This window comes from Prionailurus viverrinus, chromosome B2 (assembly GCF_022837055.1).
Source record: "Prionailurus viverrinus isolate Anna chromosome B2, UM_Priviv_1.0, whole genome shotgun sequence".
NCBI lineage: Eukaryota > Metazoa > Chordata > Mammalia > Carnivora > Felidae > Prionailurus > Prionailurus viverrinus.
In genome coordinates this window covers 36,007,272-36,032,410 of record NC_062565.1, presented here as the reverse complement: position 1 = coordinate 36,032,410, position 25,139 = coordinate 36,007,272, and the positions used below count along the sequence as shown (strand labels likewise).

Genomic DNA, 25,139 nt, shown 5'->3' with positions numbered 1-25,139 from the left:
GAGTTGAGCATCCAACTCTTTTTCAGCTCAGGTCATGATCCCAGGGTCGTGGGATCAAGCCCCGCGTTGGGTTCTGCCTGAGTGTGGAGGCTGCTTGGGATTCTCTCTCTTTTTCTCTCTCTCTCTCAAAAAAAAAAAAAAAAAAAAACAACAAACAAAAACAGAATAAAATGAAATAGAATGGAATGCGGTGAAAAAAGATGCGAAATGGTTTTGAACTAGAAAGAAAAGGAGCAACTCCTTCCCTAGAGGGTGGGCCATTGCTCCTCACGGGCCAATCTAGCCATCCTCTCCACGCCCCTAGCCTGAGACCTCAAATTAGAGGTTGCCCCTCATAAACATGGCCGCCCCAAGCTGGCCACGCCCCTCAATAAGATGGTGACCTCCAGCAGCCCCACGCCCCCCGCCGCCGCCACGGCCAATGAGGGAGAAGCACGATTTTTGCTCATGCGTAGTGCCGCCAGTGGGTGCGTCCAATAATGACTGGGGGAGCCCTGCGAGTAACATGACCAAAAAGAAGCGGGAGAATCTGGGCGTCGCTCTAGAGGTGAGGGGAGAAATGGGGGGTGGGCCGGGTCTTTCGTTGCCTTCTCCCCGCGGCGGGGAAGTGGGTCGGCCCGGCTCCAGGTTGGAGGAGGGGTGAGGGGAGAAAGTGAGGGTGACGCGGGTTCGGGCGAGGGACGTGAGGGGCCGTAGAGAGTCCGAAGGGGTGTCCGGAGATGAGGGGCGGGCTGAGGGAAAGGCAAGTTGGAAAGTCCGAGGGGGCACCAGAAGTGAGGGGACCTCCAGGGGGAAAGAGACGTGGGGGTGAAGGGAAAGCCCCAAAGAGGGCGGGACACGGAAATAAGGAGGCCGTAGTGAAAACGTGTAACTGAAGAGGACGTAAAAGGGGCGGGCACTGGGAGGTGAGGGGGACCCCAAAAGCATGCCTGTGGATGAGGGAACCCCCGCAGAAGTGAGGGGGCCCATATGCCGTTTACTATATTACTAAATGGCTTAAATGTCTCCTGAGATAGGAAGTTTTCCCTCTGGGGTGCTGAAGCTTGTAGCTTGAAAATCACTTTGGCGATCTGTGGGATTTTGTAGAGAATTGTGGAATGATGAAGTTCCCAAAGAGCTTAAAAATAATTGACTGCGTATGGAAGGGAAAGAAGATTGAGGCATATTGAGCACCTAACTGCTACATGGTACTTCATTTGCGTTCTCAGTCCTCGCTATGGGCCTGGGAGATTTTTACAGGTGGGGAAACTGAGGTTGCAGATTGAGGCCAGGTCGAAGCAGTGGGGGAGCTGAGAATCAGCACAGGTGATTTGCCCTCTAATGCGTCTTGTTTCTCCTGGGTTACCGTTCCCTAGATTACTGTCCCAGTGCGAGAGAGACAGATACAGGGTAATAGTCTTCCTGAACTTACTACCAGTAAGTAGTTCTCAGACTTTAGAATGTATTAAGAATAATTTGTCGAGCCTGTTAAAAATGGAGAGTTGAATCGTCTTCTATCCCGAGTAATTCAGTAGGACTTGGGTGTGTATTTTCAACAAAGAATCTGCTTTTTTTTTTTTTTTTTTTAAGTAGGCTCCATGCCCAATGGGGGCTTGAACTCATGAACCAGAGATTGAAAGCCAAATAAATGCTTTACCAGCTGAACCAGCCAGGCACCCCCAGGAAGCTCCATTTTTAACCAGCTACACACACCCATGCCGATGCAGAAGGTTTTTTATACCACCTCTTGAGAAATACTAGCCTCCGTGGCACGAAAAAAAGGTTGATGGAAATGTGAACCTCCCTCTAGAAGAGAATATGATTGGAAAAATGAGGTAGCACTGTGTGGTGGGAAGAGCATAGACTTTATAACCTGCATTAGGACATAGTAGGCTGCTGTAACAGAAATTCAAAAATTCAGTGGCTTCAGAAAGTTTATTTTTTTCTAGTAGGACAGAGCAGGGATTGGCAGATGTTGTCTATAAATGGCCAGATAGTACATTTCTAGGCTTTGTGGGCCGTATGTCTCTGCTGCAACTATAGTTGATCCTAATTATTCACGGATTCTGTCTTTGTGAATTTGCCTTCTTGCTAAAATGTATTCGTGACCCCCAGATCAGTACTTGTGATGCTTTTGCAGTAATTCCTACACAAACCGGTGAAAAACTGGAGTCACCTGAGGCCCAGCTAAGGTCGAACAAAGCAGTGCTCTGCCTTCATGTTTCATCTCATGCTGTAAACATGTGTCTTTTTTGTGGTCTGTGTAGTGCCATGTTCTTTGTGTCTCTGTGCTTTTTGTTGGTGATTTTGTTGTTTAAAATGGCCCTCATGTGTAGCACCGAAGTGCTATCTACTTTTCCTAAAGCACAAGAAGGCTGTATTTGCCTTCCAGAGAAAATATATGTTAGATAAGCTTTGTTCAGAGATGAGTTATAGTGCTGTTGGCTCTGAGTTCGATGTTAATGAATCAATAATACATATTAAATAAGGTCTCTAAACAGAAACACAAAAAACAAGGTTTTGTATTGATCAGTTGATAAAACTGTTGTGACCAGAGGCTCACAGGAATCTAACCTGGTTCAGTATTTGCTAATTCATTGTTGGCAGTAACTGTAATAGACCATAACTACCATGAATAAGGAGCATCAACCATGCTTAGACAGGCTGTCTTAGCACAAAAGCAGCCATAGACAATATGTGAATTAATGGGTGTGGCTGTGTTCCAATAAAACTTTATTTATGAAAAAAGGCAGGGACTGTATTTGGCCCCCAGGCCGACAGTTTACCAATCCCTGGTCTAGAGTACCAGGGCAGTAGTGGTTCTGCCATATTCCTCTCATCTTGTGACTCTGCCCTTCTTCAGTGCCTTAATTTCACCTCATGAATGAAACTAAGTCACATCCCGTTGATGTGTCCACTGGCAGGGAAAGAGAGCAGAGGAAGCATAAACATCACTGTCTTAAGAGTCGTGGGCCCAGAGCGCCCACTTTCGGTGGGCAAAGATGCGAGCTAAGACTCCAGAGCTCACCTAACTGTAAGGGGGCGCTGGGAAATGCATTCATTGGCCAGGAGGCCGCATGCCCAGCTACAGCCCCATCACTGTGGAAGAAGGGCCTAGTGTGTTTAGTGAACAGCCTGCAGTCTCTGTTGCAGATTGCAGTTGGCCTCAAGTGTGGTTTCGAGGCTCACATGAGACCATAATGTGTGAAATGCCTAGCTCATGCCTGGCTCAGGGTGGGTAATCAACAAACAGCGCTCTTACGAGTAGCCTTGTGCAACCTTCCATCATGGCTTAGGCCCCACATTTGGACTTTAGTTTCCTTTTCTGTGGCATGAAGGCCTTAAACTTAACCGGAGATTAGAAATTCATTGACCGTGATCCCAGTACGGATCACAGATGTTTTTGTTTGGCTGACACAGGTTTCTAAAATGTTTCAAATCTGGTGGGCATATGCTCTCCTGGTGTCTTTACCGCTCACGTTTGCCTTTTTTTTTTTTTTTTTTTTAATCTTGTCGATACTGATTTATTTACATATGTGATCTTGTTCTCTAAGGTTACTTTTTGCTTGGATATTCTAAGATTCGAGGTCTATAACTGTGCACCTTAGGAAAAGCTTGGCATCTGGCTGTCTCCCCACCTGTTCCTCTGTTGCCCCCAGCAGATCTGAGTTTTGAATGTGCACTGATATTCAGTAGCAGGGGGATATTGTCCTCTTATTAAAAGTCATGTGCTCAGAGCCAGTGAAGTGGTGATTTAATCAAAATGTTTGTTAATCTGACGAGTGCAATAAAACCCCCACAAGTGAGTGATCTCAGCACCTGCAAACAGTCTCCACTTGTTGTAATGAAGCAATTACCACTGCCTGCTTGGTGGTTCTCACCCGAAGACTGGCTTGGGCCAGCTGTACTGGGCTGTACCGGGCCGTCACCTCCCAGGACAACCAAGACACCTCCTAGCCGCCTCTGCTTGTGTCTCCTCTTAAGGTCTTTTTGTCCAACCCGTTTGCTACTTTCCAAGATCTCAGAGTTGGAAAAGACTGGCTATGAGTTTTAGCTTCTGAGAGTTAATTCTGCATAATGAGAGAGCATTCAGATGAGATTGATTTTAATGTGTGGAAGGAGGGAAAGGTGGCGTTTCAGTCTAAACTGATAGGATTTGGGCTGAGACAAAACCTGTTTCTGGTTTTTTTTTTAATGTCTGACAGTAATGAGCTGTTGGTCACTGTACTTTTGTAGCTACACCGTCCATTCAGGTTGGTGTCTTTAGATGTTTCAACAGCCAGTGAGTGGGTCTTAATAGATGTGTGGTGTCCTAGCTGACATCTTAAGGGAGATAACTGGCTTAGATCTGGTCCCCAGTACAAAAATCTGTCAGTTTGGAAACTTTTTGCTACAAGGTACAGGAAACTGACCTATATGGCCTAAATAAATAGGAATATACTTTTTTCTCTCTAACAAATTTGGAGGTAAATGTCCCCTGGCATTTACTGGCTCAAAAGCTCAGTCAAGGCTGGTATTTCTGCATTCTCTTAGCTATTTCCTCATAGTCACAAGGTAGCTGCCACAGCTCCAGTCATCATATCCAACTTTTAAGTCAGGAAGAAGGATAAAGGAACTACAACACTGTCCCTTTTATCAGCAACACATAAGCTGTCCCAGGAGTCTTCCAGCTGACTTCGGGAACATCTCATTGGCCAGAACTGGATCATGACCACCCCTAGCTGCAGTGAGTCTGGGAAAGCACCTGTTGAGCTTTTCTAACCTCTGTAATGGAGGTGGGCAGAGGAAGAGGGGTTTGGGAATCAGTGTTGGGTTGGCCAACTAATAATATCTGCTATAGGGAAGGAAAGTTAATGGGAGTCATTAGAATTCACTGGAATCCTTACCAGAAAAAGAGGTCAGGATCACTGAGGAGTAAGGAGAGTTGGTAAATTGAGGGGAGAAAATGGCCTACACAGGATGAGCACCAGGAGGAAAGAACCTTGACATTGTAATTACTTGTTCGATGTAAGCCACTGCTGTAAACTCCCAGCGGGCATAGAGGGGCAGAAGCACCAAGTTGTTGGTTTGCAAACAGCCCCCTGACCTGGAGGGCAGAGAGAGACACAAGAAAGGGGCAGGCCACTCCAGACTGGTAGGTGGCAGGTTTAATAAGCAAGGGAACAGGGGCGCCTGGGTGGCTTAGTGGGTTGAGCACCCGATTTGGGTGATCTCGCAGTCCGTGAGTTTGAGCCCTGTGCTGACAGCTCAGAGCCTGGAGCCTGCTTCGGATTCTGTGTCTCCCTCTCTGCCCCACCCCTGCTCACGCTCTCTCTCTCTGTCTCTCAAAAATAAATAAAAACATTAAAAAAATTAATAAGCAAGGGAATTCACATATGAGGCTTGTCCTGGGTGGTGAGTAGACCTCCACACCCGCCTGCCAAATCTTAAGTTTGTATAGAGGCCTTAACTGGGTTCAGTCACGTATGCTGTCCAGATGGTCTCCACAACACATTGGTCTCTCAAGGCTGTGTCCTTAGAACAGCTCCCACTGTGGGAACAGTGGGCAGAACGTACATTCCAAGGTCAGGGGAGGGGTGAGGAGCCTCCAATTGCCCTAGTCCTGCGCGCAGGTCAACCTTGCCTGCGGTCACGCTCCCTTCATTACCTCCTGCGGCACAAAGGTGAAGACACAGTACTAGGATAGGCTGTGTACAAGGCTAAGGGGAACCTACCGGTTTTCTGAGACAAGGGGAAGAAGCAGCCTAGTGGATCATCAATATATATTTACTGAATTGGCTTGAGTGGCTGGAAGAAGCACTTGAACCCGCGCCCCTGACGTCTGGGCCCCGTTGAGTGGTTCACTGGTCAGAGGTTAGGAGGCCACGGTGGGGCAGGCAGCTGGACGCCTCCCATCCAGGGGCCGGGAGAGAGGCTCATGGCGTGCGGAGACTGTTCAAGGGCCACTGACCATTAAATGAGCCTCACCTGCTGCCAGGCGCAAGCGACAGGTTGCCGTTGGGCAGGTGATTTCTCTCGGCAGCCCGTGTCTGGCTCCGTTCCACTTGACGGGGGTCAGGAGACTAAAACCTCATTACCTAACACGGCTGGATGTCAGCATGTGTGGAGTGGCTGTTTGCCAGCATCTTAATTAATGAATTCATAAGGCATGGGGTGGATGCCAGTTCTTGAACAGTGCTTTGAGCCTTTCAGCGATGAAGAAGCTTTTGCTAATTTATCAAAAAACATATACTGGGGGAAAGAAGCGAAAACAAGCCCCAAACAGCGTTCTGGCCTGGGGACAGCTGAAGGCCTCAGGCCGGGACTGACGTGGCTCTCCTCGCAGAGCTGCTCAGCACGCCAGAAGGTCTCACAGGATCTCAGAGCTGCCGTGTGCTTCCGCAGGGCCCCTCGTGATCCTGACCCAGGGTGGGGGGCGATTCTCCAGAGAAATGACAAGCCCTTTGGCTGTCTGCTTTTCCTGGAAGTTGTTTGTTGATTAAAAACTGGGAGGGTTTACTGTCTTCATCTGCTCAGCCTGGGAGAGAAACTTCTGATGATTTGGGGAGCCATGGGTGAGGTTTTTGTTTTCTGAGCCACCTCCACAGAAAAACACCCCTTAAGCGGTGTCAGGGTAACCGGCCCTTTGGGGTTTGAGGCTGGTCGCCCAGAAAATCGAGGCCCGTGACCCCCATGTGACTTGGCTGTGTGGTCTGACGGCCTCAGATGGAAAGCCCCAGTGCTCTTGCCAGAGACCATCTGTGCAGGTGTTCTGGCCTCTTTACCCATTATAATAAATGTCCCAGGGCCTCCCTGATGTGTGAAAATGATTCCAGAAATCCAGTTCCCGGGCCACTGGGGCTGGAGGTGAAGCCACTGACACCCTCTTCAGGGCTGTAAATTGGCAAGTGAAAAGAAAGGCCTTGCCCCCCACTGGGGAAAGAAGGACTTGTCAGGGCTAACTAGCCCACCTTTTCCTTCTCGAAACTGGGTCTTTTTGTGTGAATTTTGGAGGGTGCTGTGGCAGTTTAGGCAATCTGGGGGAGGGTGCCAGGGATGTTCAAGAAGCCGGAAGGTGGGGGCGGGGGTAATTGCCTTTAACATGAGGACAGGCGCTCTGCTCCTGTCTTACTGTCTCCAAGCAGATTGCAGTCAGGTTCTTCCCTCACCGAGAGTATCTGTTCCGTGGACAGAGACCAAGCAAAGCCCTCGTACAAGATTATTCAGAGTAGAGAATCTGTTGAAGCCAGATCAACAAGCTTAGATTGGCTTCGACTGGGATGTGGGATGACTTTGTTCCCCAGAACCCTTCTTTGTCATGAATGTTTTCATGAGGGATTTTGGAGAAAGAGCTTGCAGTATTGGAAGGAGCATAAGCTCTGAAGCAGAAAAACTCAGATTCAGATCCCCAGTTCTGCCACTTCCCAATTACATGACCTTGCTTAAAATCTCCCCACCGGGAGTTTGCTCCCCTCTACAAACAGGGACAGTCCCTTCCTTGCAGAGCTGATGCCGACATCGGTAGCATATACGAAGCCATCTCAGACTGCCTAGCCTGGGGTACAAGGAGCGGAGGTTACGCCCAGGAGCTGAGTGGCTTCGGGCTGGTAGCTCTCTGCTTTCTTCGTTGGGGGTTGGGCGGGGGGAGCAGCTAGCAGCACAGACTCCGACTGCCCAGTTCCCCTATGGGTAGCCCTGGACAAATGGCTTCATTTCCATGACCTAGTTTCCTCATCTGCAAAAGGTGAATTACAGGAGATCCCCCTTACTCGTGATGTCAGTTACCTGCGGCCAACTCGGTCTGGAAGCAGATGATCCTCCTCCTGACATATTGTCAAAAGGTGGCAGGCAGGTCAATGCTCCCTTACAAAGCCTGCGTCATTCACTTCATATCATTCTCATCACGTAGGCATTTTGTCATCTCATATCACAGGAAAGGTGAATACAGTACATACAGTAAGATATTTTGAGAAAGAGACTCCATTCACAGAACTTTTGTTACAGTTTTACTATTATTGTTAATCTCTTACTGTGCCTAGTTTATAAATTAAACTTTATCATAGGTATGTGCAGATAGGAAAAAACACCATATATGTATATATATAGGGTTCAGTAGTATCTGTGGTTTCAGGCATCCACTGGGGGCCTTGGAGCGTGTTCCCAGCTGACAGGGGGGGGCCACTGAACAGGGGGGACCACCTCATAGGGTTATTGTAAGCATTCCGTGAGTGAAGTGCTCAGAACAACCTGGAATATAGCTCATGCTATAGAAGTGTTGGCTGCTACTGGTAGTGTGATTTAGTTTTGCATGGACTTTTGGCTTCCAGAAGCTGCTTTGACTCATGCTGTGCCATCTAATACCCTGACACCATGCTCTCTATTAGCAAGTACCTGGCCAGGCAGGTGTGGGATATGCCCCGTGACCACTGTCTGACTTCGGAGGTTAACCTATTCTAGCATTTCTGTCAGTCACTGGCCAGAAGCTCTTGAGAGCAAGACTGGGAAAACCAGAAATAACTTCCCAAACCAGAAAGTAGAGTGATCTGCATTGTAACCCAGAGCTAAGCCCTGAGGGTGCTTTCTGCCCTTTCCCAGAAGAAAGCCTGGCCCTAGACGGTGGTTTGGGGTAGGCAGGGAGTCACCTCCCAGGCCATCAAGATGCTCATGGGAGCACCATTCAGCCACCTTCAATAGGAACACCTGCAGCAGGGAAGCGGCAGCCTGTGGCTCAAGCTTGTCAGCAGAATATGAGCTGTGCACAGGGCCCAGCAGCAGCCAGACCTGGGGCTGCTCCCCCACCCCTGTGGGGCCTGACCCGACCAGCGTGCTGGGCAGGTACCCATGCGTGAGCTGGCACCCGGGTTCACCGTCCCCAAAGAGGCTTTATTCAGGGTTTCGATTCCAGGAGGCTCCACACTCCTGAAAAAAGTGCCTCACGGGATTTCAGACGAATTTTACAGTTTCTCTTAACACAGTGGTTTTATGGCGTTATAGGACCCCAGGGAGACTTCCCGAAAGCTCTGAGAATAAGGTGTTATTCCCCAAGTCAGGTGGCAGAGGGGCTTTTCTTAGCTGGCTCAGGGCTCCTGAACTGCCGGGGCGGCACACAGAGCACACGGCACTCGGCCGCATCTGAAGGGCACTTGACGAAGAGGCTGCAGGAACTCTGCCCCCAAGGACTGGAAATGAAGAAGCCCTTTCTTCCCTTGGCACCTGCCAACAGGATCAGTGGCCCCACTTGGTCTCTGCTGACCTTGACTGCTGGGCTGACTTCAGATCTTCACCTTGTTGAGCAGGAAACATCCCCTGCTCTGTGGAGAATCCTTGGTCCTAAACTTCTCACTGAGCCTGCTCCTCTGCCTGCTCTCGAAGCCGCCCCCCAGGCTCTGGGCTCTGATGCCCCAATCCATGTTTGGGGCATCAGAAAGACAGCGGTTCTCATCCTGATGGCGATGGAATCACTTGTGGGCTTTCTTGTTCAAGTACACCCTTCCTGGACCCTGGTTCCAGGACCGCCTCTGGGACCTTCAACTCCTTCCTGTATCCTTCTGCCTCCCTACCTTACATACTTCTTTTTCCCTCCTCCTCTGCATCTTCCTGCCTGGGCTCAGACCCATAGTCCCCATGGTCTCATCTCAGGGATGAGAACAGACTTTCTACCAGGGCACCCTGCACACTCCCCACCTACTTCTCTGTCCACTGAACTGCTGCACACAGGTTTTCACACTTCCAGGTCCTCAACTCTGTGTGAAGGGCCAGAGGTCACAGCTAATGATAGCTCACACCGCCGCCTTTCTGACTTCTGGTGTCCCTTTATATCTGTGCTTCACTGGCTGACCGTCATCTCAAAGACTTACAATATTCTTTTTCCCTGTATGAAAATGGACACTTGGTCTTCTGAATACAAACGTAATGCATTTTTTAAATGTTTATTTTGAGAGGGAACACACACGAGAGGAGAAGGGCAGAGAGAGAAAATTCCAGGCAGGCGCCTCGCCCAGCACGGAGCCCCACACGGGGTTCAGTCTCACGAATTGTGAGATCATACATGATCTGAGCTGAAATCAGGAGTCAGACACTTAACCACCTCAGCCACCCAGGCGCCCCTTGGTATTTTTTAATGTAATTTTACATCGTCAGTATCCACTCTGTGCTCCCACACTGTGTCTAAATGGGTGCCTTGTCTCAGTCCCCCCTGGCTGTTACCACTTTGCCTGTGACAGTCACAGCCAGCAGTGTTGTCCCCTTTAGCTCCAGAAAAGCCTCAGTACCTGAGCTTGCCTCCGGCCAGCCGTGCTCTTCTTGCCAGTTGACCCTGTATCGTCCATTGGGCAGGAGTCCTAGGAGACACTATGGCCTCCAGAGTGTAACCTTCTCTTCCTATTTGAGTCAGTCCAGTCTCTTTGACAGTCCCTTTCTTAGTCCCCGGGGCTTCACATTCCTGCTCTCGGCTTAACTGGATGCCAGGCCCGTGGTGTGGCCAAACATGGTCTCCAACTGCCAGGGTCCGCCTGCCATTTCATGTCTCCTCAGAGGCCCATCTGTGCCCACACCACACCTGAATCTCTTCTGCCCTTAGGCACTGCTCTGGCCTCACCCTTGGGCCCAGCCTCAGCAGGTTGGTGCTGGCTCCAGAGCCCCACGCTTCCAGCTTCATCCTCAGACAGGAACATGAGGTTCCCAGCATGCTGTGTCCTGAGCCAGCGTGGTGGGCCAGCCTTTAGAGGCAGTGCTGTTTTGATGGTCTGTGCTGCAGGCCCCCCCTCCCCCACCGAACCCCGCCACAGACCCAGAGGATGGCCATATCCCAGCTAGAGGGCCTCCCCTTCCCACTGCTGCCAGCCAGTGAGGAGTGGAGATTCCTCTCCATCACACACCCCACCCACTTCTGTCTCCTCCTCTTACTCTCACCTCACATTAACTCACTTTCCTTTTTGTTCTCCGAAGATCCAGTGAAAGCCATTCTCGGCTAATAGTGACAGCACACACTTCTTTAACTTTTAGGCACTATTCTAAGCACCTTACATGTATTGCCTCTTATTCTGACAACAGCTTTTTTTGAAATATGAAACATTAACTTTGTTTTGCACATGAATAATAGGTGCAGAATTAAGGAAGTCCTTTAGAGGGCAAGTGAGCAGTCAGCTGAGGCACCTGATCACAGCCCACACTCCTTACTACCACACTTTTCAGGAACCACAATTTCAGGTTTCTGGGCACTTGGACTCCCAACTGCTTGTCCAGCTCTGACCCTATGTTTCTAGAATCTGCTTGACATTCATCTCTTTACTCTGGTCCTAACCCTGTTGTCCTCTCTCTTGTCCTGGCTGTATTGTCCTCTATTGCCTTTAGCCTGGCAGCAGAGAGAAAGCTAACCAAGGATTATAGATTTGCACTGGGGAATCTGCAAGGTGAATAATCCACCTTGAGAGTGTCATTGTGAGTTGACTGAAAACCCAATGAGAGGCTTCCTTTAAGACCCACTTTCTAGGTCCTCTCCCCGACTTCTGGGCCCATCTTGAGTCAGTCCCACTCTGTAGCCACCACTCCTGACCCCAGTCATAACTAAAAGCTGCGTCCTGACCTTCCCTCCCTGCCTTCTCTGCAGCCAGGTCACCCTGGATCTTTGCACCCATTATTAAGCTGCTTGAAAGCTGCCTCCTGCTTCAGCAAATGCTGCAGGGTGGTTGCCAGCAGAGTCACCTTCTGAGGACAGGTTTGTGGCCTACTGAAGAGCTTCCTGACGGTCTCAGCCTCCCCTCACTCGGCCCACATCAAGCAGCTGGGTTATAAAAAAAAAGGGGGGGAACTTGCTATTTAGAAGGGAATCAGAGAGAGCTGTCAGCAGGACATAAATATTCATAGAGGGAGGTTAGAACTTGAGTCCCTAAAACCTTGATTTGTGTTCGTCCGTTTAAGCCTCATTAAAAAGTGGTAAATGAAAGTGGGGATATTCAGTGGAACTGCAGATAAATTGGGCTTGTTCAGATAAAGGCCTCCTACTGCCAGCTCCACACGCCCTGCCCAGAGCATGACAGCAGATTGGCTTGGCCACTTGTGGTTTGCCAACCTCAATTTAAAGATTTTGCTTAGCGTGAGTTCCCGGTCTTGTTCTGGGCCAATTACCACTTGTTTGGGCACCCGGTAGCCTTCCAGAGATGTTTAGGCGTGGAAATACCGAGCCTGCTTGGGGACATTTGAACCAGGACTTGGCCCAAGGAGTGGCAGGAAGACATCTGACGCAAGAGTGAGTTCTAAGGGAGGGTTTCAGGCTCTAGTTTCTACATGAGGCCTAGATCTATCTGTAGCCCCTCGGCCCCATCCACGTTCAACTGCAGTCCTTCCTCCGTGGCTACAAACACAAAGACTGCAGCAGGACAGGCTTTGTGGTGATCACAAAGGGAAGACAGACGGCCCCCATTCTAGGATAGGAGCTACAAAGTCAGGCATCCTTAGGAGCCGGACAGTCACATTTGCAAGTGGAATGGGCCAGTCTGGGCTAGACTTGATCCCTGGGCTACAAGTTTACAACATCTGCCCTAGGGGTTCCCAGAGTATAGGAAGGTAAGGTTTAGACACCCGTAGCTGGGATGACATCGTGTGCAGTCAGCCTTAGGAGAGCCAAGGGAAGGAAGTGATACCTCTCCAGTCAAGGGCAGCAGAGAAGGCCTGTGGAGGAGGTAGCACTTCAAGAACTAAGCTTTGGGGGGCGCCTGGGTGGCGCAGTCGGTTAAGCGTCCGACTTCAGCCAGGTCACGATCTCGCGGTCCGTGAGTTCGAGCCCCGCGTCAGGCTCTGGGCTGATGGCTCAGAGCCTGGAGCCTGTTTCCAATTCTGTGTCTCCCTCTCTCTCTGCCCCTCCCCCATTCATGCTCTGTCTCTCTCTGTCCCCAAAATAAATAAACGTTAAAAAAAAAAAAAAAAAAAGAACTAAGCTTTGGGACCTAGCGTGGAATTTGGTGCCCTGATTGTGGTTTGCACACCATGGGATGGAAACAGCAAGTCTCAGGGCCCCAGGAGCTGGGCTGTGTGTGTTGAGGGTGCTGCTGGAAGAGGGGGCTGCATGGTGGCCTACACCACCTGCTGTTCTCGTTCAGCTCCACTGACCATCACGTCACGCTCTTGCTGTTCCGAGCCTGACTGCCCAGTGCTTATTTCCCTGTAGTGCAGGTTCCAGGACAGCCTTCGGCCTCCCAAGGCACAGGCCCCAGCTCGTGGCTGGGGCTGTTCCCCAGGACAGTCCTTCCTTTGGTGCCCATTAGCAGAGAAATGACACAATTAACCAGGCAATCAACTCAGGGCTCTTCAGTTGCTCCCTCCCACAGGGCCTTGCCTCTGGAGCTGCAGTTGGCAGGTGGCTGAGGCTGTAGGGAAGGGAATAGATGGTATGTCTAGAGCTAGGCGTTGGGACAAGGCAAAGTGGCTGACCCAGAAGTGGCTGGGATGGGTGCTGGCCAGGGAGAGGGGCAGAAGGCTTCAAGTGCATCTCTCCTAACACAGGCCTCAGAACACCTGCCTGGGACTCTGGGATCCGCACTTGTAATCATTGATCACTGTCTCTGCAGGGGCCTCTCCGGGAGGAACTGGATAGAGAACTGGCTGAGACCAGTTAAGGAGAGGGGTGCTCCAGTCCAACTCCTCGAAAAAGTCCTTCCCATTGGGGATCCCAGCCTCCCATATAGAGGTCATATTTGCTATCCCTCTCCAGGGATGTGATGGAAAATTGAGCATCATGGGACCCCAGGCACTATTCAGTCACCTGCCACTGAGGGACACTGGGCCCTCTGAATCTTCCCACCCACCGAAATCTAGGCTGCCTCCAGCAGGGCAGAGGTACAGGAACAGACCTGGGCCCAGAGAGGTGGCAGATTAGACACCTGGAGACAGATGGACAGAGATGAACTTTCAAAGCCACATACATGATACCAGGAGTCAGGCTTGAACGATCCAGTCCAGTATTTTAGAAAACATTTTCCTACAACTCACATTATTTCCCCAAGAACATGACTCTGAAACTATAATAAATTTAAAAAAAAAGGGGGGGGGGGGGAACTGATACCTTTGTCAGCCAGCCTTTGAGGAGCTTAGCTACTTTGCCCCACAAGCTATAGCTACCTTGATGATAGGCAATGTTTTTGCACAAGAACCAAGTCAGAAACAAGTTTTTGAGCTGTGTTTTTTTACAGTCCGTGATTTTTATTGATTCTCATGGGAAAATATATATATATTCTTACAACTTAAAACTACCTTAAGTGTGTCAACGCAAGAAATACCTCTGCTTCTTGGCCCCTAGATGTCTAATCCCCATCCCTCGTGTGTGTGGAGTGCTGGGGAAAGGCAGGGCCTCCCATAGCAGTGCCTTGTTCCCTCCTAGACCAGGACTGTCTCAGGTCACTCCTGCTGTCAGCCTGGCCGGCATGCATCCTGGGAAGACAGGGAGATTGCTCCTGACGGCCCCCCACCCATGCCTAGTCCAGAGAAGCAGGGCAACTGTGGGAACCGCACCACACCCATAGCTGTCTGCAGCGGGGCTCAGGCTGCACTGTGTGGAGGTAGAGGACGCCAAAACAAAGATGCTGGCAGGACGGGGTACTGTCCAAGAAGACTCCTAGAGGCCCCTTCCTCCCTATCCGAAGACCCCAACTGTTTTGAAAGTTAAAAGGCTCTGTCACCCATCTCTATCTGCCCATGTGCTGTGTGTTTCAGATCGATGGGCTGGAGGAGAAGCTGTCACAGTGTCGGAAAGACCTGGAAGCTGTAAACTCCAGGCTCTGTGGGACGGACCTGAGCCCAGAGGCCAGGTAAGGCATCTGCCCTTGGCCCCTCATTCTCATCCTGGGGACCTGGCCCTGAGCTTCCATTTGCCCTACTCCTTGCCGCTGGAGATTTGGGCTCCTTGTCCATCATGCCCCGGTGTGCCAGCTGCCCCTCAGATGGGAAGGAAAAAGGCTTGAGCCATAATACTCCTCCCCTTACAGGAAGTCTCTGGAGAAGGAGAAAAACAGCCTGATGAACAAAGCCTCTAACTATGGTAAGAAAGTTCCCTTCCTGTACCAGCCCCATCCTCCAGGCCCAGGGAGCCCACCGGGTGATGGGGATCGAGAGGGTTCTTTGGGAGGGAGCCATCCCCCACCCGCCCCTCCACCGAGGCTGTAGGAACCCACTGTAGGCGCAGCAGCCTGGAAGGAGAGCAGGTTTGTTTCTTTGTTCCAGGGGAGATGGAGAGGCCTACGGGCCTCTTCTTCCTCTGTGGGATGAAGGGGAATGGCTGTAGTCAGGTCCAGAAGAGACTCTCATATCCACCCAGACTTGGGACATCTGTTCTCCGACCACCCCCGCCCCCCTTCCCCTCCATTCCATCCCAGGATGAACCTCCCACTTGGGCAGCAGGAAGGGCTACTGTGGGTGGAGCAATGCTGCCATCTTCTGGGCACTGGGGGCAGAGCCAGGTAGAACCAGGTAGGGTGCAGAGTGGGAGGGTGGCTGGTACCACCCCTACCCCCACCCTGCCCCAGCCAACCTCAGAGGAACATGGTCTACAGAGGCTCATCAGACTTCTCTGTTCTGTCCTCCCCGAGAGACCAGACCTGGTCAAGAATCAGCCCCAGAACAGTCCAGGTGACAGGGAACCTCCCAGAGGGACCAGTTTGAATCAACACCGTAAGCACATACACACCCCTGCGTGGGCCCCAATCTCAGTCTGGCCTGCCCAGCGCTGATTTACAGGTACATCACCCACTCTTTTATACAAGTAGGAGTGGGATATCCATTTTGCCTCAAGCCCAGCAATTTTTTTTTTAATGTTTATTTTTGAGAGACAGAGAGTGAGCCGGGGAAGGGCAGAGAAAGGAAGACAGAGGATCTGAAGCCAGCTCTGCGCTAACAGCGCAAGATGCAGAGCTTGAACTCACAAACTGTGAAATCATGACCTGAGCCGAAGTCAGACACTTAACTGAACTACCCAGGTGCCCCTTAAGCCTAGCAATTTTTACAGCCGCAGCATCAACCCCATTTCCCTGAGAGGTACGGTACCTCAGTACCACCCACCTGCATGTCACACGAGGGGATGAATGGATTCGGTGTGGCCATAGGACTAGCCTCCTCTAGAGGCGAGCCCAACCACCTTGTGGGTACAAACTGCTTTCTCTTAGTGTCCCTGGTTCCTGCTTAGCTGGGTGTCCAGCAGGGGGCAGGACTGGAAGCCCTGATGGTGTGGCCCCACCCTGTACCCGCTCCAGCGTCAGGCCCCAAAAGTCCCAGCTACCCCGAGTCTCTAGTTGACCAGATGAGAACACCTGAAAGGATGAGCACCACGTAGCCCCCACCCCCAGCCCAAAGGACTCACCTGGTGATGCCATGCCAACACCTAGCTTGGCTTTCAGGTGTGGCCTTTCTGATAACCCCCTCACACACTCCATCCTCAACTTTCACTGCGTTTGAAGAAACGGCTGAGCAGCATTGCGTGGTGGGATTCCTTTGGGCCAGGATCTGTAGCCAAAAGGTTGTGAGAATCTGGGCAGATCAAGGACAGTCATTTTTATAGATAAGGAAGTGGAGAAGCTGGGAAGGAACACATCTGCCCCTCAGAGCAATGTATGTGCCCATTTGTGAGAGAAGCAGACAGAGGAGAGTAGCATATGGGCCCAAACTACCTGTCCACTCCTGTTTCCTCCCAGAGAAGGAGTTAAAGTTGCTTCGGCAGGAGAACCGGAAGAACATGCTGCTCTCTGTGGCCATCTTTATTCTCCTGACCCTCATCTACACCTACTGGACCATGTGAGCCTGAGACTTCTCCACAGTCAGCACGGGTTTCCTCCTTGGTCCCCTGGTCACAACCAAGCAGGCCCTTCAAGCCTCAAGACAATCAAGGTACAGGCGTATTTCTCCCCGGCCCCGACACTGGATCAGGGCTGCCAGCCCAGCCCCTCTTCACTCCTGGTCCTGCTGTGGGGCCTGGGTCTCCAGAAGGACTTTGTGCTGATTCCCCTCTCAGCCCAAGGGAGAGGCAATAAAGAACAGCCAGGCTGCTTCTGTCTGCTGAGTAAATGTCATGGTCTGACTGCAGCTGGAGGGCAGTGGGGGTGGCACTCGGGAATCAAGGAAGAAAAGATGTTCAAGGGGAAGTGTTCAGCTTAGAACTCAGAAAGGAGGGGGAAGGCAGGGTTGCGAAGGTGAGTCCCCAGCTTAAGTGGGGAATAAGGAGACAGGAGGAAGCATTGTAAAAGCCAAAACTATTCTGGGAGCCATTTCCAGGGCTTAGGCCTTGCACTACCAGTCCACCGTGCCCACCAAACACACTTTCTTGCCCTCCAGTCAGGGTCACTGCCTGTAATTATGGCATGAAAAAAAAAAACACACGCCATGCAGCAAAGGGTGACCAGGGAAGTGGTCATGTGGAGGTACCACAGGACCACAGAGTTAACCCATCTTCAAGAGGCAAGCAGGGCTGGTGAGGCCTGGCAGAGTAGGCGGCAAGAGCCATGGTAATGACCAGACTTACAGTGACAGTGGGCAGCAAATCAGGCAGGGTTGGCTGGAGTGGGGGCAGGAGCAACAAACATGGCCACCCCCCAACTCTGCTCCCAGCACCAGGGCCAGGAGGGGCAGGAGTGGGAGGCTGAGCAAAGCCGAGCATAGTAGGGCAACCAGAAGGATCAGGGGCTTGGCCTGGAAACTACACCAGTTAGGAAAGTGGAGTTGCCCTAGGAGCTCAGGATGTGAGACATCAAGGACCCTCGGGGCCAGGGTGAAGGAAGGAGCCAAAGTACAGCAGGCTAGAGGAGGCCAGCACCAGAGCTGTGGAGCTGGTGGAGCAGCTCTAGCCCTGGGCCGAGAGGGAGGCACCATCGGCACCTGCACACCTCACCCCAAGCACAGCCCCCCCCACCCCCACCGGTGCAGGCACAGAATGGAGGGGAGGCTGGCCAGGGGTCAGTGCAACCGTCTCTCCCTCCCTCTCTCCCTCCGGTCTAGTGACACTAATTGGTCTGACACCTCTGTTATTTTAGTCACACAGACTGATCCTGGATTGTCACAGTGCTACCATGGAGTGAGCCGTGTGATTTATGTAAGGGGGAAGGTGCCTCCCTGCCCTGCTGGGCAGTAGGTTCTTTCATTCTCCAGTCCCTGCTTCCAACAGGAGCTGCATAATTTCTGGACTCTTCCTAGGTGGGGCCCCTTCTCTAGCAGCAGGGCCCACGAGGCCCAGGAGCTTGTAGAGGCTCTGATTAAACAAACCTGCTTTCCTCCCCGCCTCTTAAGTAGAGCTTCCTCCCCTTCTCCAGCCCAAACTGTTTCATTCAAGCCAATCCCAGACCACACAGCACCAAGGACAAACAGCACTATCCCCAGCACAGAGCCACACAGGCATTAAAAATATGTTTATCTTTAATGATCCAAGATTCTGCAAGACACACTGATATACCCAGAACGGGGTGGAAACACACCTTTCTCAGCCGTGCTGCCACCAACCTGGGGGGAGGGAGGGGCTAGATGCTGGCTAGGCGACACCGCCCCCCACCCCCAGGTAGAGTCATTTCCAACCTCACAGGGAGTCTCTGTGGCCTATCGCCATGGAAACCAGCCTAGCACTGGGATGGGGCTCTAGGGAGCCCGTAAGAGCATCTCTGAGAGGTATTTCCCATTAAAAACAACCACAAGTGCCCTCCCCCACCCAAAGCTACTGCCCAGCTTCCCTTCTTCCCCCTCTGCCAAGACAGAGGAAATGGAGTGACCACAAAAGGACAAACAAAAGTGACTGTACTTCCTACTGGGGAAGAAAAAGGGGGTGAGTAGCAAGGTGGCTGTGGCAATTGGGGGGGGGGGGGGGTGCCATGATTGCCAGAAGGCTGGGTGTGACCCAACCCGAGGTACCTCTGTTGCCAGGGGGCCACTGCTGCTGGGGCATAGAAAAAGGTCTTTAAAGGCTGCTTCCTCTTCTAGAGCTGCCCAAGGTTCAGAACAAAAGGGAATGGGGCCCAGGAAGGCTCTACAACCCCAGGAGGCAGTCATGCCCGCTATCGAGACAGCACTGCCTGTGTCCCGATGCAGTGGCAGGGAAGTATGGTCCACGTGCCTCCCTTCCCGGCCTGCGGGACTGTCAGAGGTCCGGCTGGGACGAACTCCAGGGAAGACCAGGACAGAGGTCAGGGAGGAGATAAAATCATCTCCAACTTGGCATCAAAACAGAGCAAGTTCAAAGAAACAAAACCTTGATTTGTACAGCAGCTGCCCCTGGCCTACACCCACTCAGGGTCGGCCCAATAAAAAGCTGGGCAGAGCACGGGCATGGCCGCCCTCAGGGCAGTGCACGGAACTCAGAAAAGTGAGTCTACAGGATACAAGAGAGAATGGCAGAAACAAAGCCCTGCTGTTCTCTGACACGTCCTCCACTGGCCACACATGCCCTCGGCCCTGACCTCAAACCCGCCTGTAGGAGCAGCATCCTTCAGGCTGATTCCTGGCAGGGAAGACAATTCCCCGGCAGGTCTCTGGGGAGGGAAGTCCAAAAGGTGTCCCAGAAGGAACGTCAGAGTCCTCAGAAGGTCCCCGACTGAGTTCTTCAGGGAGAATGGAGAGGAGACCACCCACCCCTTATGGTCAGGCTGCAGTGACTGTGCTCCCCAGTCCCTTTCTGAGAAGGGGTAAAAAACCAGTACTGTGAGCCCCAGGCAGAGTGCCCTGACTCAGAGAATGACAGATCATTCAGCAGGGGTGGGCATCCCCACACCCTCAGGCGCTGTGCATCTGGATGAATGAGAGGACATCTTCCTTGGACAGCTTGTCTGGGTCCTGGGGCTTCTGGGAGTCATGAACACGGATGCCATCCCCCCACTCCCAGAAGAGCCTGCCATAGTAGCAGATGCTGGGGAGAAGGAAGAGAAAGGAGGTCAGAGGGCTGTACCCGGGTGGAGCAGGACCAAGAGATCACCACCCCAACCCTGGCAACCATGACTTAGAGGACTGATCCTTAAAGGGGCGGGTCATTTAACTCCAGTTGAGGGTCTTCCCTCTAGCAGCCAACAGGTACTCAGTAGGCCCCAGCTCCTTTCCAACAAACAGATGCTGATGCTAATTGTGTCCAACTAGATTCCTAGAATTACTGATATTCCTGGTTTATCTGTCTGTGCCGTTCTAATAAAACAGTGTAGCAACAGACACTGGTGTCAGTGGCTAATTATAGGTGCATTAGAGCTACTGGCTGCTGTCAAAACCTATGACTGTAACAGTCTGGCAAACGGACTCTGGGTGCTCATGAGAGACACCTAAGACCCTTGAATCCCAAGGGGCAGGGCTGCAGGCCCTTGGTAGGTTTGCACCACCAGGCCAGTGTCAGAAAGTCACGTAAGCAGTGGCTGCTCCATGGGGCAGATAGATACCCTGCCTGGATGAGGCTCTTCCCACCCAGGACCCCCAGCCATCACAGCAGGTCTTGGTGTCACTTGCTTCTCACTGAGCTTCTATCCAGAACTGGGGGCCACGCCCTAGAGGGGGCATAGCCCCACCCTTGGGAGGAGCCCAGTCTATGCTAGGGGAGCCCCTGCTTGGGCAGCCATCTTTCTCAGGACCTGGGGTATGCCCCAAGAGGGCTGGCCGGCATCCTGGCAGGAGCACCTGGGGTTGTGGAGGGGACAGGCACGGAGGAGGGCCACTTACTGAAATGGGGCGATGGAGTCTGCAGGGAGGTCAAAGGTAGAGATCTTGGTTTTCTTATTGTAGAAGAACTTCCTCTTGAAGCTTTTGCTGAATCCCATAGTCCATGGCTCTGACAGAAGGAAGAGGGGAAAGCTCAGAAAAGGACACAAAATATTCATGTGGGACAGGAACAGACCAACATAGGGGTGTGCCTTTCTGCACTTGTGTTCTTCCATTGCCCTCTCTCCCAAAAAGCAGGCAGAGAACAGCCTGTGAGGAGGATGCAGCCTTTATCACCAGCCCAAAGGGGCTCAAGGAGGACAACTAAGATAATTACTTCTCAACAACCCCGCCCCAGTCCTGCCAACCTGCCACCAGGCAACAACTCTGGGACCCTGGCAGAGGGAAGGCTCTTTAGCCAGAAGGCACTGAAGAAAAGGGACTGTACAGAGGATACAAATGGCCAAGCCTGACTTGCTGCCGCCCCCAGAGAAGGCCCTTTACCTGCATGAGGACACTGTGTGTGCACAAACCAACTGGGCTCCTCTCTCTCAGCCCCAACCCGACCCCCAGGACCCACCAAGGAACAGAAGAGGCTCGGGAAACAGTCCCCAACCCCACACCTCAAAGAAACACCAGCCTGGCTGCCATGCACCTTAGTAGGCAGCCTTCAGCTCCGGCTCAGACAGGGTCCGGGCTAGTCACCCTGGCTGCAGGAAAGAGGACAGGCAACAATCACCCATCACCTACCATTCACCGTCCTGACGATGTAGAGGCCAGTGGGCACAAAGTGCCGGTCATCCCGCCCTGTGTAGCTGAGCTTCGGGGTGCCACTGGAGCCCTTGATGATCTTCATTTCTAACCTAATTTCCCCGAGGTGAGTAAACAGCAAGTGTGGTTTTGTGCATGAGAGCGAGCCCTCACATTATTCTCCGGCTAATATTAAAATCCCACCACCCACAGCATTTTATCTCAGTTCAACATAAGAAATGGAAACTGAGGCAGAGATGTGAGTTGCTCCAGGCTACCCATCAAGGGAGTCTGTGCAGAGCTGGATGGAAGACTCAGGCTCTAAACTCTAAGCAATGGAGTCAGGAAAGTGACAGATGTCCCTGCTCTGTTGCTGCCGTTTGGGGGATGGGTAGGGAGGGTGTTTCAAGGGTGACACAAGTAAGGTTAAGATCTGAGACCAGAGGTGCCACTGGGTCTTCGATCCCCCACCAAAGGCATCACTGTGGCCACTAAAGAGTTAACACGAGACCACGGAGACCTGGCCCAGCTCCCATGGCCGCAGCGGGCACAAACCCAGGATGAGACCCCCAGATGAGAGCACCCTGCACACCACTAATGCAAGGAAGCAGTTACGCCCCCCTGCCCCTCCAGGCTCAATCTCTCTGTCAGCACCAGGAGCTGGGATTTATAGTGTTTCAAGCAGCTTGCTGCTCTGCCCCTCGCAGGGACAATCGTAACTATTACAGCATCAATGAGCCCGTATTTCTGCCTGACACCGCCCTGCTCCCCTCCTGACGGTGCTGAATCAGCTCTCAGCCGGGGGGCTCTTGGCTGCGGCAGGGGGGTTAAAGGCAGGCTGCCAGGGCCAACTCACCACCTCCCCCACGACACACCTCTGCAAAAAGAGAACGTTGCTGCACCCCCACCCCAACTCTCCTCTCAGATCCTGCACTGAGTCACTCACCTGACAAAAATCTTCTCCATCTCCTCCAGCCTGTACACCTCCTTCACCCTGTGTGTCAAGGGACAGAGAGAGGACAAAGGTTTTCTGGGGTGTGGGGGGCAGATATTCTTACGTAGCAGCAGCTGGAGGCAGGAGGCTGTGCCTGTCCTTGTCTTCTGCTTCTGGCCCCAGTACCCCAACCCACCAGAATGAGGACCCCCAGCCCCGTGTGCTGCTGTCCAACACAGATGCCCTAGCTCAGAGCTACCAAACACCCCCTTGGGCCTGCCCCACCGCAACTGGGGAGCACAACTATGGTTACTGAAGAAGGGGGAGAGAGGAAGATCTGGCAGACACCCAAGTCATCTTCACTGTCACCAGGGGCCCGAATACCAAGGTCCAGGCTCTTGTGTAGATCACCATGGATTTTAGGGCTTCCTGTAGCAGAGTTATTTCCAAACAGTCCTAACGGGCCTTTTACCATAGGGGGCAGGGGGACCTCTACCCAGGGTGCAGGGTTCCTTCACCTCTGGGGGCCTCTGAACACATCTTTGGAACTGCTGGGTAAGGTCTCCAGGGACCCAGCAACTAGACCACAAGCAACACAGGGAGGGTCCCTGGAAGGTGTCCCTCAGGACCTGGCAGACAGGACATTTTATAAAAAGTGTAGAGAGACACCTTGGTCTCCAATCATATAGTCTGGGTCTCCAAGCCCCAAAGGTAATAACCTCTGACCTGGGCACAGCCTGGAAAGTCTGGTCTCCCTATGTGGGCTCCCTGACTGTCCTCATCCTCCTCTCCTACCTCAGGGCCTGGAACTTTCACACCATCTAACGTGGCAACAAACACTCTGTTCTTCCTGTTCAAAAACTCCCATTCCCTTAGCACCCTTTTCTCACCTGAAAAAAAAGAAAAGGCCAGGTGGTATGCTAATGAGTGTGAATGTGCAAGGTGTGTAGGAGAAGCATGTGCATCTTCAATGACACCTTAACCCCTAGGAATGCATCTCCTGTGGAGGCTGGCCCACCATGACAGGCGGGATGGGGAGACACTCTGGGGCGAAGGACACACCTACCCAGCACCCCACCCCAATTCACATTCACCAAGGGTAGTCTTATCTCTAACCACAACTTTGCCTGGTCCTCTCTACTGAGCCCTCCCATCCTCCACAGGATGGGGAAGCAGGCACTGGCCAGAAAGAAGCAATGGGGAATGGGGGTTTGGGAGGGAGACCATATGCTCACCTGATGGGATTCATGTCAGGCCGACTGGGCTTGGAAACAGCTTTCACAAATTTCTCAGCAAGCTGAATTCTAGAGCACAAACAGAGTCTCTCAGAGGTGAGCCAAGGCGCCTCCACTAGCACCCCTGCCCCCAGGGCATCTGCGTGGCACCAGAGACGGAACACTTCTGAATGTGGAGCAAAGCCGCTCCACGAGGCAGCACTCCTATGCCTGAGGAAGCCCACCCTGCCCTTCTCCACTAACATCTTTGTGGACGCCCTCCCTCTGTAGATTTGGACATCCAGTTTTGCTACATGTTGGTAGGCTTTTCCGAAGTGTGCCTTGAGTTGTGCTCAGTCCCCTCCACTAGAACTTAAAATGTCATCTGTATCGTGTATGTCGACTCACCCCAAACCACTGATGCCACAGCACACCCACTCAGAAGAACCAACTTTGGCATATCAGTATCACGGCAGTGTGAGAGGTCCCTCCTTTGTGTCCCTCACCCCCCTTCTAACAACTGATCAGTCATCCATCCACAAGCAAAAGGGCCGCTGTGGGATCCAGATGAACAGACTTAAACGGGATCACCCATGCTCAAGATGTGTTCTTCAGAGACCCTCCCTCTCTCCATAAGCCTATCCTCTTGCTCAACCTGAATCAAAACCACTTCTGATCTGAACAGCTGTGGCCAAACGGAGTGTGCTGGTATCTGTGGCAATGGAGGCCCAAGCCCCAGCAAACTCTGCAGTGCAGATACTAATTCCTCACCCAGGCCGTGGAACCAGCCCATGGGTGGGGAAGGAAAACTAACGATAGCCTTAAGCAAGAAGGCCTGGGTGAGGGACCAAGCCTCAGAGGCTGCTGCCGCACAGCTGACCTGGCCTACCCTGCCCTCCCTCCCCAGGACCCAGGTCAAACCGCTGGTTAAAGTGCTGCTCCCGCACGTCACTGCCATTCAGCACGAGGACATCGAGGATGTGGATGGCACTAATCTTCCGCTGGGCCTTCCCCTAGAAGAAGAAGTGCGCTGCCCACCCTGCCAAGCATCGGCCTGGGGCCCACTGCCCACCATGGCATGCTGGCCTCCGTTCTACCTATATATCACCGGGGGAAGAGAAGGACTCCAAACACAGAACTCTCTTGTGCCTCCCGCCCAGATCATTCTCAGCACCACACCAGCCCAGCCTTCCGAGCAGCCAGAGATCTGAGGCTTTAGGTGATGAGCACCCCTGAACCTCAAACTCAGTGAGGCTGCCGCCATGGTGCTCCATTCAGGGCCTAGCTTCCCAATCTTGTCCACTGTTCCCATTGACTGTTCTGAAAGTCATCTATATGGCTGTCATGGCCAAAGCTCAAGGGATCCCTGGTAAAAACAAAATCAGCAGCTAAAAAATACCCAGCAGGCCCACTAGGGCCCAGGATGCCCAGAGATGACTGAGGTTCCCTCTTGCACACATGGGGACTGTGATCCTTCCTACCTAAACGTATCATTGTTTCGAGCAACTACCCAAGGAGGAGGAATCATTTCACAGCCTTCCCCCAGCTCTGGGCCCTGTCAAGCACCACAATGTGACCCAGTTAACTTGGGGGGAAAAGGGCCAGGCTCAGCCGTGCCCCAGTTCCCTAGCTGGCAGGGCCAGAACACA

The 25,139-nt window shown here is 52.2% G+C and overlaps 2 protein-coding genes across 5 annotated transcripts in view; one reads left to right on the top strand and one right to left on the bottom strand.

Moving 5' to 3' along the window:
* Positions 1 to 466: 466 nt before the first annotated feature.
* CCDC167 (coiled-coil domain containing 167) lies at positions 467 to 18,201 on the top strand. 2 transcript variants are annotated; one of them, XM_047859113.1, is made up of 4 exons: positions 467 to 547; positions 14,665 to 14,759; positions 14,937 to 14,989; positions 16,640 to 18,201. In XM_047859113.1, the coding sequence occupies exons 1-4, from the start codon at positions 506 to 508 to the stop codon at positions 17,092 to 17,094; spliced, it is 645 nt and encodes a 214-aa protein (XP_047715069.1). In that variant the 5' UTR covers positions 467 to 505; the 3' UTR covers positions 17,095 to 18,201. The 2 variants fall into 2 exon arrangements, with proteins under 2 accessions (XP_047715069.1, XP_047715070.1); XM_047859114.1 differs by having other exon boundaries at positions 16,635 to 16,999.
* Positions 18,202 to 18,327: 126 nt separating this feature from the next.
* CMTR1 (cap methyltransferase 1) overlaps positions 18,328 to 25,139 on the bottom strand; it is a 50,476-nt gene continuing 43,664 nt past the window's right edge. For all 3 annotated transcript variants that reach the window (XM_047859107.1, XM_047859105.1, XM_047859106.1), the window contains 6 exons: positions 24,412 to 24,503; positions 23,512 to 23,580; positions 22,289 to 22,336; positions 21,343 to 21,455; positions 20,614 to 20,722; positions 18,328 to 19,822 (listed from right to left, as the gene is read on the bottom strand). In XM_047859107.1, coding sequence (XP_047715063.1) covers positions 19,690 to 19,822; positions 20,614 to 20,722; positions 21,343 to 21,455; positions 22,289 to 22,336; positions 23,512 to 23,580; positions 24,412 to 24,503 — 564 coding nt within the window. In that variant the 3' untranslated portion in view covers positions 18,328 to 19,689. The remainder of the gene's footprint in view (positions 19,823 to 20,613; positions 20,723 to 21,342; positions 21,456 to 22,288; positions 22,337 to 23,511; positions 23,581 to 24,411; positions 24,504 to 25,139) is intronic.